This window comes from Oryctolagus cuniculus, chromosome 2 (genome assembly GCF_051225735.1).
Source record: "Oryctolagus cuniculus isolate XC-2025 breed Fujian yellow rabbit chromosome 2, ASM5122573v1, whole genome shotgun sequence".
In the NCBI taxonomy this organism is placed as follows: Eukaryota; Metazoa; Chordata; class Mammalia; order Lagomorpha; family Leporidae; genus Oryctolagus; species Oryctolagus cuniculus.
This window is the reverse complement of record NC_142868.1, coordinates 170,963,753-170,978,059: the sequence shown is the minus strand read 5'-3', so window position 1 is coordinate 170,978,059 and position 14,307 is coordinate 170,963,753. Positions and strand designations below refer to the sequence as shown.

Genomic DNA, 14,307 nt, shown 5'->3' with positions numbered 1-14,307 from the left:
CCAATACAATCCCATCAAGGTGGCATGTACCAATGCCATCTCACTAGTCCAAGTGATCAATTTCAGGTCACAATAGATCATAATGATAGGTCTAAGAGTCAAAGGGATCAAATGTTTGAGCAATATTTCATAGTTTTTAGAACAAATTGCTAGAAATCTTTGGTTGGATAGATACTTGATTATTTTTGGTACTAATGTTAATGATATTTAAAATTTTTTCATTTTTAATAGTTTGGTGAATCCATACTTGTGACCTTTAGCTCATTATAAATATAATCTTGGGGCTGGCGTTGTGGCACAGCAGGTTAATGCCCTGGCCTGAAGCACTGGCATCCCATATGGGCACCAGTTCAAGACCCGGTTGCTCCACTTCCGATCCCGCTCTCTGCTATGGCCTGAGAAAGCAGCAGAAGATGGCCCAAGTCTTTGGGCCCCTGCACCCATGTGGGAGACCCAAAAGAAGCTCCCGGCTCCTGGTTCCTGATTTTCGATCAGCGCAGCTCGTCATTGTGGCCATCTGGGGAGTGAACCAGCGGATGGAAGACCTCTCTCTCTCTGCCTTTCCTTCTCTCTCTGTGTAACTCTGACCTTCAAATAAATAAATAAATCTAAAAAAATTTAAAAAACAAACAAACAAAAAAGAATCTCTTCTGGGGCCAGCACTGTGGTGTAGCAGGTAAAGCTGCCACCTGCAGTGCCAGCATCCCATATGGATGCCAGTTCAAGTCCTAGATTCTCCACTTCCATTCCAGCTCTCTGCTACAGCCTGAAAATGGCTCAAGCCCTTGGGCCCCTGCACTGGTGTGGGACACCTGGAAGAAGCTCTGGCTCCTGGCTTCAGATTGTCCCAGCTCCAGCCATTGCAGCCATTTGGGGAGTTAATCAGTAGAGGGAAGATCTCCCTCTGTCTTTCCCTTTGTCTCTAACTCGGCCTCTCAAATAAATAAATACATACATAAATCATTTTTTTACTTTAACAAGTTTGAAAGAACAGAATATTCTGATGTCAGTGTATAAATATCTTGAAATCCAGTTCAAGTTGTCTTTTCATTTGATGCCAGTAAGAGCTAAAGATGACTAATTCATACAGATACTTAGCAGCAAATGGCATCAGAACACCCAGGGCTTGCTTTGCCAAGGTATTTTATTTCCTTCTCTTTAAGTGAATGAAGTCATCTTTGGCAAAGTCTGCCTTCTAGAAGGAAAAGGGATTAGGAATCTAGGTACTACGCTTGTAATCAGGAATTCTTTGATGGTATTAGATTGAATACATGATGAAACTGAAGACAATCTGTTTTATCAAGCCGTGCGCTGAAGGAAAATAACATCGCCACTACTTCCTCCAAGAGTGATTCCAGATTGCTAACAGAAATGTCCACAACTTCAGTTCATCTGCAGAGGTACTCTTCAGTGTTCTTCCTTCCTTCACAAATCAACTCCACCATTTCCTTATGGCACATGGTTTCACCAACGTATAAATGATTGGGGGTAGAATTTTTTGGCAACAATTTTGTAGGATGCTTTAAGACAGGAATTTGTAACGACACAAATGCAAGTGTTGACACAGGCTCAATTATGGAATCTCTGTCAAAAAGTTCACTGCAACTACTGTATTTTTAGGACAAAAATGTTAGACAATCCTGCCTCTCGTTCAGGAGGATTTCAAAGGCAAATGCTTTGTGATGCTTTTCTGTCTAGGGCTTTTTGTTTAATTATGTTGGCCAATAAAAACAAAAATAAACAATATATAACTTTATATGTACATATTTCATATATATATATACTTGTGTGTACACATGTATATATGTAAACACACACATATATTACATTTTTAGCCTAAGCTATGAATGAAATAATAAAAAAGTTTGTAATTATAATGATAAAGTCTATTTGCTGTCATTTATGTCAATGGGAAACCAGTAGCATTGACAACTGTATGTTCCCTGGCCATATATAGTAGCGTTCTGTGCAACCTTGTATTTATTTGGAATGGCGTGGTACCAAAAAAATTTTGGCAGGAAAAGAGAGAAGCATTTTTTTTTAATCACAAAGATAACATTTACTGTCAGTATGTCTTACTGCCAACTCCTAAAATTATCCCAGATGATATAAATGCCTATGTGCAGAAGTACTTCTGTCAGGACAGAAGAGTAACTGTGGTGACATGACAGGAAAAGCAACTGCCTGCCAGGACACAAATTTCATAAATTCAAAGTAGTGGATATTTTTAAAAAAATACATTTTGAACAGTTCTATCTATTGTCACACAAATTTTAATGTTTTGTATCATTTAAAAAGATTACCATGGTAAAACTTACCTCTCAATAATCTACTGAAAAAAAATGTCATTTGTGTTAGGTATTAACACTTAATATATCTGAATTTATTTTACTAATTTGGATGAACCCATGTATAGACTGTTTTTCAGGGTGTCCAAAGATCTGGTAAGCAGAAGGCCTGAGAGGCTTTGGCAATGTGGCAACAAGACAACCATTTGTAAACATTTCTTATACATTTGGATTTTGCTCTATAGCTCACTAAAATTCCTTGATGGTCTGGGATTTAGTTCTCTTAAGTCTGTGGTAAAATATTTGTAAATCTTGTTGCATAAAGCAAAACGTACTGCAGCAGATATAATATCTAATTAATTCAGTTCCTTTACTTCATCCTGGATAATCTACCTTCAGTTCAATAATATCTTCCCATGGTTACCTCCAGGGGGTCTTCTCCCTAAGTATCAATTTCTTCACCACTACCCAAAATTCCACAGTCTATCATTTCAGCCTTGTCTTATTAACAACCTTAGTTCTGTCATTCTGTTGTCACTGAATCTGCTTGGCCTAAGTCCAACTCTGAATGTATCAAAGTCTCTTTACTGACTGCCAATGGGTGTTGTAGAAAACTCAAAACCAGGCAAACTAATCCCATCATAAATCACACAACGGTGCCCAAGAGGATCAACAACCTCTCCTGTACCTCTTGTACTACCACAGACGATGGTATTTCTGCAGGCAGCTCAATCTCCATATCCCACTGTCCTCAAATTCAGATCACAGAACTTGACTTTCCCTTTTAAGAACAAATTACCCAATAACTAACAATTCCCTTAACGTCCAGCCACCAAATCTCTAAATCCACCCATATCTACACTGATCCTCTCCTCTCTTCATATTGCACTGGAAGCAATTTCTCCTTTCTTATGTCCTGGGAATTCTATCCCGCTAGAAACCCTAAATTCTTAATTACTCCCTCTCTGCTCCACATCTTTAACATATCTGCTCTCCTGGCTCCATCCCCTTAATATTTAAACCTGCTCATGTCTCATTCTCTCAGAGGAAAAAGGCTGTGCTAATCTGTCACCCCTTGCACTACTGTCCCCTGTGCTGTCCTTTACAGTCAAACTTCTGGAAAGGAGTTTCTGTTCATATTTCATCATTGACACAATATCCTTGGGGTTCCACTTGCACAACTCTATCTGATGAACTCTTGCTGAGGATATCACATGACAAAGGTCAAGGGTCACATACCTCCCATCTCACTTGATCTTGACAATATTTGAATCAACTGATCATCACTCCTCTATTCTATTTGGCTTCTGTGAACAATGACATCTCTTATTCTTCCTTTTACGTCCCTGACTGCTTCTTCATGTTTTTTTCTTTTCTAAATTTCTTATGATGGGTTCAGCATTCTCTTCCTGTTGATCTCATCTACTCCAAAGTCTTCATTTACTGTCTAAATGTTTGTTTATGCCTCACAAATTTAACTCTAAACAGTTCTATCTTTTCTGAACTCCAGGCCCATGTAATTAAATATCCACATGCCTAAAACAGAGGTAATGATATCCAGTTTTCCCAACCTTCTCCTCCATCTATATTTCCAGTATCAGGAAATGATCACTTAAGTCAGAAATCTAGGGTCACTCTGTCTCCTCTTTCCCCAAGAGTGAATTAATCAACAATTAATCTTTCCTCCTAAATATCAGTCAAATTCACTTATTTCCCCCAATTCCCACAGCAACCAACTCAGAGCAAATCATTATATTCCTCCTAGAACATCATAATTCTTACCCTGTATAGTTCATTCTCCATCACACACCAAGAATGAAAAACAAATTTCATCACGTTACTCTGCTGTGGAATACCTTCTATTGGCTATCCCACTGCCTGTAGAATTAAGTTCAAAGTTTGAATAAATCTAAAAATTTTGCATGATCTTTCACCTGGTTATCTGTCCAGCCTTATCTTGTACTCCTCTCTTCCATTACTGCTCTCTTTTCTCTTGCCTTAAACACTCAAATTAGGGGCTGGTGCTGTGGAGCAGAGGGTTAAAGCCCTGGCCTGAAGCGCCAGCATCCCATATGGGTGCCAGTTCGAGTCTCGGCTGCTCCACTTCTGATCCAGCTCTCTGCTATGGCCTGGGAAAGCAGTAGAAGACGGCCCAAGTCCTTGGGTCCCTGCACCTGCGTGGGAGACCCAGAGGAAGCTCCTAGCTCCTGGCTTCGAATCAGCACAGCTACGCCCATTGCAACCATTGGGGAAATGAACCAGAGGATGGAAGATCTCTCTCTCTCTAACTCTTTCAAATAAATAAAATAAATCTTTTTTTTTTTAATTTTAATTTTTTGACAGGCAGAGTGGACAGCGAGAGAGACAGAGAGAAAGGTCTTCCTTTGCCGTTGATTCACCCTCCAATGGCTGCCGCAGCCAGCGCGCTGCGGCCGGCGCACCGCGCTGATCCAATGGCAGGAGCCAGGTGCTTCTCCTGGTCTCCCATGGGGTGCAGGGCCCAAGGACTTGGGCCATCCTCCACTGTACTCCCTGGCCACAGCAGAGAGCTGGCCTGGAAGAGGGACAACCGGGACAGAATCCGGCGCCCTGACCGGGACTAGAACCCAGTGTGCCGGCGCCGCAAGGCGGAGGATTAGCCTAGTGAGCCGCGGCGCCGACCTAAAATAAATCTTAAAAAATATTTTAAAAACACAATTAGTTGATTTTTAAGTGTATCACATTCCTTCCCATTTGGGGGCCTTTCACTTGTTTCTCCCTCTGATTAAAAATAAATGTATCTGCTGTAATATTATGCCCTTCTGCAAACTAACTGCCATTTATCCTGCAAATCATACCTTAAATACTTTTTAAGGAAAATCTTTTCTGAATGCCTGGATTATGATAGGCTCCCTTATATCTTACGCTCTCCTATACTATTTTTAAAAAAGATTTATTTATTTATTTGAAAGGCAGAGGTACAGAGAGGCAGAGGCGGAAGCAGAAGCAGAGCCAGAGGCAGAGAGAGAGAGAGAGAGAGACAGAGAGAAAGGGGGAGAGAGAGAGGGAAGGAGGGAGAAAGGAAGAAAGGGAGAAGAGGGAGGGAGGGAAGGGCAGGCCTTCCATCCACTGGTTCATCTCCCAGATGGCCACAACAGCTGGAGCTGAGCCCATTCAGAGCCAGGAGATTTGTCTGAGTCTCCCACGTGGGTACAGGAGCCCAAGAACTTGGGCCACCTTCTACTGCTTTCCCAGGCTATAGCAGAGAGCTGGACTGGAAGTGGAACGGCCGGGACTCAAACTAGCACCCATATGAGATGCCGGCACAGCAGGTGGCACCTTTAGCCACTACTCCACAGTGCCAGCTCCCTGCAGTATTTTCTAGTAAGAAGATTTCTTTGTAAAGAAATATTATTGACTACTTTTCTTATAAACTGCAAACTTTAATATGATGGAAGCTTAATGTTGGTTCATCTAATATATCTATTACAATGAATGATACCTGATGTATAACTGGCTATCAGTGTCTGATAAATGAATAAATTAATGACAACAATTAAAGACTGTAATGACAACAGATCTTTAGAAGTTTTAGGAAATAAAACTCTTGAGTGGGAAAGACAACAGTTCATCAAAATATTTTTTAGCTAGGGTTGGGGGTAAAGTTGGTTGCCAATGGGTACTGTTACTGAGAGAAAAATAAGTTCTGGTGTTCTATTAAACAGTAGAGTGCCTACAGATAACAGTAATGTACAGCTTATTTCAAAAAAACTAGAAAAGTGGGTGAGCATTTGGTCTAGTGGTTAAAATGCCAATCTGCTATATTGAGTTGTCTAGATTTGATACTCAGCTCTGCTCCTGAATTTAGGTTCCTGCTAATGCAGATCCTAGGAGGCAGCAGTTATGGCTCAAGCAGTTGGATCCAGGCCATCCACACGGGACACCTGGATTAACTTCCTGACTGGCAGCCACTGCAGGGATCTGGGGAGTGAACCAGCAGATGGGAGCTCTCTCGTCTGTCAGTCTCTGTCTCTGTCTCTTTCTCGAGGAGTGAACCAGCCGATGGGAGTTCCCTTTCTCTCTCTGTATAGTGTGCTTTTCAAAATAATTCATTATTTTAAAGAGCTAGAAGAAAGAATTTTTGAATGTTCCTATCACAAAGAAATGATAAACGATAGAGGAAACAGATATTCTTATCATGATTTGAACATTAAAATGTAAACCTGTATCAAAACATCACATGGTACTTCATAAATATGTTCAATTACATGTCATTTAAAAATATAAAAGTACATAAAAATAAAGACACTAAAACTTTTTTTATAAAAGATAAAAGTGAAAAAGAGTGAATAAAGTGAATAGTCATAAACTGACTACTAAAGCTGAAATCCTAATTCACAATCCAGGTAATTTATTTGTTTTGGTCCAGTTTGGTCTTTCAGGAAAGAAATTTGGGAGATTCACAAAAAAAATCAATGCATCAAACAGCTCTATACTTACACAAAGGCTAGGAACGAGACTAGATAGGTTGACGTGTCGTGGTGCAAACATGTGAAGCTGCTGCAGGCAAGAAATGGCAGCTGCCTGCACCAGAGAATCTGAGTGGTCCTGGGTTATTGCACATCCCACCAAACAAGAGGAACGAATTGTAGAAATCGTTGCTCCATTCCCTTGTACACAAATAAAAGATGCAAAATAAGGTATCTTAGATCATTAAAAAGATTCCTAGACAATAAATATCTTCTAAATCACCCTTCCTTCTAGTTATTACTGTTTGAAAAACACAATTTGCAAAATCCATGGAAATGATTCCCAACATGACTGCATTTGGATGACAATAATGCAACTTATTTAGATACTTATTCTGTATTTCCTCATGAATAATACTGTCTTTCAAAACCATCATTGTTTTATTTAAAACAGCAGAAGATTTCTGTTCTTTCTTTCAACCAATATTATCACTTCTATTATACAGTAACTTCAAATCCTTTTTTCCTAATAAGATTAATGACAATTTTTTTAGAGACAAGTAAGGAAAATAGATTACAATATTACATACTGTCAATAATAATTTGTCAAACATGTCACTTAAAATACTTTGTTACTATAAAATATATAAATAATGAACAAATAAGGAAATCCCTGTCACATAATCATTATGTTTTTTTTTTTTTTTTGACAGGCAGAGTGGACAGTGAGAGAGAGAGACAGAGAGAAAGGTCTTCCTTTGCCGTTGGTTCACCCTCCAATGGCCACCACGGCTGGCGCGCTGCGGCCAGCGCACCACGCTGATCAGAAGCCAGGAGCCAGGTGCTTCCCCTGGTCTCCCATGCGGGTATAAGGCCCAAGCACTTGGGCCATCCTCCACTGCACTCCCTGGCCACAGCAGAGAGCTGGCCTGGAAGAGGAGCAACCAGGACAGAATCCGGTGCCCCGACCGGGACTAGAACCTGGTGTGCCGGCGCTGCAGGTGGAGGATTAGCCTAGTGAGCCGCAGCGGTGGCCAATTGAAAAGCATTATGTTCTACTTCTATATGCATTGCTTTATCATCATCACTTCAGAAAACAGTTGGTAAACAAGTCTGCTTAATCAAAGCCATATTTTCCTATGTCTTTCCCAAAGTGCAAACTGGGTTCAAGGAAGAAACCCACTTAAATCACGTATTTTTCAATTACTGGCATTCTTAAGATCTTTTCTTTTTTAACTTTTTTGTTATGATACAATTTCCAAATGGAGGCACAAAGCAGAGGGGTTAAGAATGCAGGCATAGTAACAGAACTGGGCTTCACCTTTTGACTCCAACCACTCACTAACAGCAAACAAACATATATAACCTTGGGAACAGTCTTAAACCTCTCCTATGCCCAGTGTTTCATCTATAAAATGGACATAACATCTACCTATGAATTGCTGTCAGAATTAAATGAGGTAAAGAATATAAAAGCTTGATCCATTGAAAGCATTTAACATATGATAGAGGGAGAACTAGAGAACTGAAAGTGGTTTGTATCTTCAGGAACATTCACAATAATCTGCTGACTTAAATGTTTATTGTAACCATTAGTAGAAATAGTTCAACAGAATCGAGTGTTAAGAACATAGGCTTTAGGATCATAACTGTGTCCACAGAGTGAGCAAGTTCAGCAAGTTACTATCTTCTATATTAGTTACCTAATGCAAGTGGTTTTCATCCTATGTTCCTAATTCTTAGAGTTAAAAAGTGAAGCAAAAGTCTATGAGTAATAGTGGATGCACTCCAGGCCAAAGGAACTCCATCATACTTGTTTTCAAGTAAAATTTTATTGAGAAATTATTTCTTTGTTCAAGACTTGGAAAAATACAGGTCATAGTTTGTGTAGGGATTAAGATAGCACATGTGAAATGCTGAGTTCCAGGTCTTCAGTAAATCACAAGTGTTCAATTCACAGTAACTATTATTATTACTACAAAATTTCTTTAAGCAGTATAATGGTGACACTAGAAACTAGAAGATAGTAATTATTTGCCTAGATTATTTAAGATAAAATTTACTTACCTTGTAGTTCAGGGCCAACAGTAGTTATGATAGCACCCAAGCATCTACCCAAACACTGATGAACTTCTGTATGTGAAGGAGGAACTGTTAACAGCAAGGTAAGCACTAGAGATAACGTTGGTTCCACATATCCACGATACATTGGGCCACTAGAATCCACTATCAAAGCAAGTGAGTGAAGAGACCAAGTCTAGAATAAAATATAACTGAATTTTAGTTGAAAGAAATGATCACAGTGTACTGAATTGGGTATACTGAATTGTTCCAGGCATATAGCCTTGACAATTTTTTTGCAAATCAGTGTGAGTTTGTAAATCAAGAAAATAGGATATTTTCATACACCTTTGTCCCTTACTGTGATTATATTTATTTATTTATTTATTTATTTATTTATTTATTTATCTTTTTTTGACAGGCAGAGTGGACAGTGAGAGAGAGAGAGACAGAGAAAGGTCTTCCTTTGCCATTGGTTCATCCCTCAATGGCCACCACGGCCGGCGTACCAAAGCCAGGAGCCAGGTGCTTCTCCTGGTCTCCCATGCGGGTGCAGGGCCCAAGCACTTGGGCCATCCTCCACTGCACTCCCGGGCCATAGCAGAGCTGGCCTGGAAGAAGGGCAACCGGGACAGAATCCGGCACCCCGACTGGGACTAGAACCCGGTGTGCCGGCACCGCAGGTGGAGGATTAGCCTATTGAGCCACGGCGCCAGCCGGTTATATTTATTTATGTATAAAACATTTAAGAAGAAGTAGCAAAAACAAAATTTCAAAAACTAAAGATTCAGCCAATGTCCCAGGACCTCAGTTAGGGTTTTAGAGGGAGAAAGGCAGATGTAATACAAAACAAAACAAAACAAAACAAAACAAAACGGGAAAACAGGTTCAATGAAAATAAATAATAAAAAGAAAATATATTTGAAGTAATGTATGTGAATGGGTTAAATTCCCAGACTAAGATAGACTATAAGAACAGGTTGGATAACAAAATCTTGTTATATATTATTAAAAATAAGGTTCATCAAACAAAATGACAAAGACCTTCATATATTTTTCCTAACAATTTATGAGAGTTCTCATTTTATTTTATAGAACAAATGGTTTCCCTAAAAATATCATTTTAAACTCTCATCACTTTAGAGATCAGTAATAGCATACCTGGACTTCAGGGGATGTTCCATCTTGTGCTAGAGCCAGTAAAATGCTGACACTGGTCTTCAGATGCTGTCCCGAGCCTATGCCCCCAACATAACGATGCAGACATCCAAGAGCCAATGAATGGCCAGTCCTAGATACAACATCTCGAGCTGATTTCAACCTGAAAAGATCATTATGCTTAAGGGACTGATTTCTCTATTTTCCTATGGTGATTACAAGCTTATATGTCACAAAATAGAAGGGATTTATTCTGGAAACCAGGGAAGATTAGAATCGTGATTACATCTTTCTTCACTCCCTAGCAAAAGTTAGAGCTAGAATTTAAAGTAATTAGTCATTAGATAAAAGAAATTTAAAGTATCTAGTCATTAAATAAAAGCTACTTTGAGAGAAAAATGACAACTTGCCCATTTTTAATATTACTCATTGAAAAGCCAAGAGCCATTTGAAACTTTCATAATTGTTTTTAAAATAAAATAATAGCATTTTAATTGGTTTAGAAAATATACTTTAAAACTATCTGCATACACAGAATTTCATAAAATACTTTTTCACTTAAGAATTCACTATAATTGTTTTGAAACTCTTTAAAATGAGCCAATTCTTTTTCTTCATGAAATATGTTTTTAAAGAATTTAGAAACATATAAAAGGAAATGTTACATATCAGAGCACATCAAAAGGTTCATTGAAAATGTGTATTATGAAAAAAATGCCTATATTTCAGAATTTTTTGCACCAAATAAACTTAATTCCATTTTCTATTAACTTTATTAAGTATTCTCATACTACTTTTAAAAATAAGCTCAATTGAGATGTATTTATATGTAAAATGAATAAATTTTATGTATAATTCAATTTTAAGTGTCCATTAAAGTATATAATTTGATATTTTGGTAACTGTATAGATTATGTAACTATCACATATACATAGAACAGAGATGTCCAATAGGAATATAACATTAAATTACAAACATAATTTTAAATATTTTACCTGCGACATTACAGAGAGAGAAAGGGTTTGATTCTTTTAAGACTTGCTTTTACGCTTTTGGAGGGTAGCTCCCACTAATAAGGCCACATCCTTCTGAGGATTCCTGCTCAGGTCTCCCCATTCTGAATATGGACATACCCATTCTCGACTCTGTGTGAACCCTGGGGATTGTTTCACCCACTCCTTTCTGATGGTTCTTCCCCTGGTCCTGGGCAGTTTTCATCTACTCCTGTGCGGATTCAAATACTTTACATGACCCCTCTGCTCATAGCTTTCTCCCTGTACAGTTCCTCTCTGGTTTTCCTCTTTACACATTTTAGCTACCTTGGTCTTTTGAGATTCCAAATTCTTGCTCAATGTTAGGTTGAGCTGGGTTTACTATTCTTTCACTTTGGACTGGAATCATCCTCCAAGCAATAATACAGAACAACAGTATGGCTTCCCTTGCATGTTCCCCATTTCTCAGGGATCACAGTCCTGAACTGGCTGATGTCTAATGCCTTAAAACCATTGCTTCATCTATATATCTAGTTTTCCAGATGTTTAGATAGACAGTGTTATCTATTTCTTATTATTCCACCATGAATGGCAGGCACCACAATGTTGGCCATATCATTCTTCTCTCGTTTCTCAAAACTATTGCTATGTGGGACTAATGAAAATGTCCATTATATAGGTAGACAAACTGAAGCATAGGTTAAAAAAAAAAAATCACATGATGGGGCCTATGTTGTGACACAGCAGGTTGAACTTCTGTCTATGGTGCTGGCATCCGATAAGAGCACCAATTCAAGTCCTAGCTGCTCCACTTCCAATCCATCTTTCTGCTAATGAGCTGGAAAAACAGAAGATGGCCCAACTACTTGGGCCCCTGCCACCCACAAGGGAGACCAGAGTTCCAGACTCCTGGCTTCGGCCTGGACTCACCCTGGTTGTTATGGCCATCTAGGGAGTGCACCAGCAGATGGAAGATCTCTCTCTTTCTCTCCCCCTGTAACTCTGTGTTCCAAATAAATAAAATAAATCTTTTTTTATTAAATCATGTCATTTGTGTCAGGCATTAACACATGCCATTATATTCAAAGGCCATTTCTAGAAGGCAAGACTAAGTAGACTTAAACATGAAAATTTTAAGTATCTAGTATTTTTTTTTTACAGGTAGGGTTATAGACAGTGAGAGAGAGAGAGAAAGACAGAAAGAGAGAAAGGTTTTCCTTCCATTGGTTCAACCCACAAATGGCCACTACAGCTGGCACTGCACTGATCCAAAGCAAGGAGCCAGGTGCTTCCTCCTGGTCTCCCATCGGGTACAGGGCCCAAGCACTTGGGCCATCTTCCACTGCCCTCCTGGGCCACAGCAGAGAGCTGGACTAGAAGAGGAGCAACCGGTACTAGAACCCGGCGCCCATATGGGATGCCGGTGCTGCAGGCAGAGGATTAACCAAGTGAGCCACAGTGCCGGTCCCAGTATCTAGGTTAATTTGGATAAATACATGTATAGACTTTTTCAGAGTGTTAAAAATCTGGTTAAGGAGCAAATATTGTGGCACAAATCGGTTAAGCTGCTGCGTGCAATGCTGGCATCCCTTATGATTACTGGTTAATCTCGGCTATTCTACTTCTGATCCAGCTCCCTCCTTCCTGGAGGAAAGTAAGTGCCTGGGAAAGCAGTGGAAGATGACCCAGGTACCTGGCCCTCGCAACCCATGTGGAGTTCCAGGCTCCTGGTTTTGGACTGGCCCAGCCCAAGCCATTGCAGTCATTTGGAGGTGTGAACCAGAGGTGGAATATCTCTGTCTCTCTCCCTCTCTCTCAGTAACTCTTTCAAATAAATAAGTAAATCTTAAAAAGAAAGAAAGAAGAATGAATGCAATCTGTGAATTCTAAAGCATGATACAGATTAGGAAGACACCTTCACATTATTTCTCAAAAAGTGACAGTTTACTGATCAAAAAAGCATGGTCAGTTTTCTCAGTGATAAATCACATATTCAATAAAGTAAATAATTTAGAATATAAAAAATATATTTCCCAGAGATCTCAAAGTGATTTTCAACTTGAATGGAAATAAATTCAACCAGCATAGATTTTTATTTTTATCAGAACTGGGTCTTAAGCAATTGAAGCTATTCTTTATTAATTTAGAATGATTTATAAGAATGATTCTTTTGTTCACTCTGTGATAACTCATTGCAATTGGAATATGAGTTTCTAACATATTCTGTATTTATACTACAATTTAATTAAAAATTTAAAAATAAGTTAAATATGACTACACATAAAAAAAGAATGATTCTTATCTTAATTTGTCTTAATGCTACATTTTTTAAAGATTTATTTATTTATTTGAAAGTCAGAGTTACACAGAGAGAGGACAGGCAGAGAGAAACATCTTCTATCTGATGGTTCACTCCCCAAGTGGTTGCAACAGCTGGAGCTGCGCCGATCGGAAGCCAGGAGCCAGGAGCTTCTTCCGGGTCTCCCACATGGGTGCAGGGGTCCAAAGACTTGGGCCATCTTTCACTGCTTTCTGAGGCCATAGCAGAGAGCTGGATCGGAATTGGAGCAGCCAGGTCTTAAACCGATGCCCACTGAACTGGCGCCCACATGGGATGCCGGTGCTTCAGGCCAGGGCATTAACCTGCTGCGCCACAGCACTGGCCCCCATAATGCTACATTGATGTAAGGTTTTTTTTTTAAGACTGTACTTTTTATTAAAGATTATTTATGTATTTGAAAGTCAGAGTTACAGAAAGAGAGGGAGAGAGAGAGATTTGCTGTCTGCTGCTTCACTCCCCAGAAAGCCTCAATGACCAAAGCTGGCCCAGGCTAAAGCCAAGAGCCAGGAGCTTCTCCCAGGTCTCCTATGTGAGTGGCAGGGACCCAGCACATGGGCCATCTTCTGCTGCTTTTCCAGAAGGGAGCTAGATTGGAAGTAAAGCAGCCGAGACTTGAACTGGCACCATATGGGACACCAGTGTCACACGAGGCAGCTTAACCCACTGTGCCGTAATGCGGGCCCCAATCTTTTTCTTTAATACTGTTACATCATATTGGTACTTAAAAAAAAAAAAAAAAAAGCTATGACAGGGCTGCAGTTGTGGCATAGTTGGTTAAGCCATCGCCTGCAACACTGGCATCCCATATGGGCTCCAGTTCAAATCCTGGCTGATTCCACTTCTGATCCAGCTCCCTGCTAAGGCACCTGGGAAAGCAGTGGAAGATGGCCCAAATACTTGGGTTCCTGCCACCCACGTGGGAGACCCAAATGAAGCTCCTGGCTTTGGCCCAACATTGCCCTGGCCACTGTGGCCATTTGGGGAATGAATCAACAGATGAAAACTCTCTCTCCTCCTC

General features: G+C 39.7%; 1 protein-coding gene across 9 annotated transcripts in view; it reads right to left on the bottom strand.

The window, feature by feature from the left end:
* The window catches only part of HEATR5B (HEAT repeat containing 5B), a 119,503-nt gene that overhangs the window by 59,540 nt on the left and 45,656 nt on the right, over positions 1–14,307 (bottom strand). For all 9 annotated transcript variants that reach the window (XR_016230478.1, XR_016230479.1, XR_016230480.1 and 6 more), the window contains 3 exons: positions 9,959–10,118; positions 8,804–8,993; positions 6,768–6,937 (listed from right to left, as the gene is read on the bottom strand). Coding sequence is in view for 6 of the 9 variants with exons in the window: in XM_051842984.3 (XP_051698944.3) it covers positions 6,768–6,937; positions 8,804–8,993; positions 9,959–10,118 (520 nt within the window). In the remaining 3 variants the exon portion in view is untranslated. The remainder of the gene's footprint in view (positions 1–6,767; positions 6,938–8,803; positions 8,994–9,958; positions 10,119–14,307) is intronic.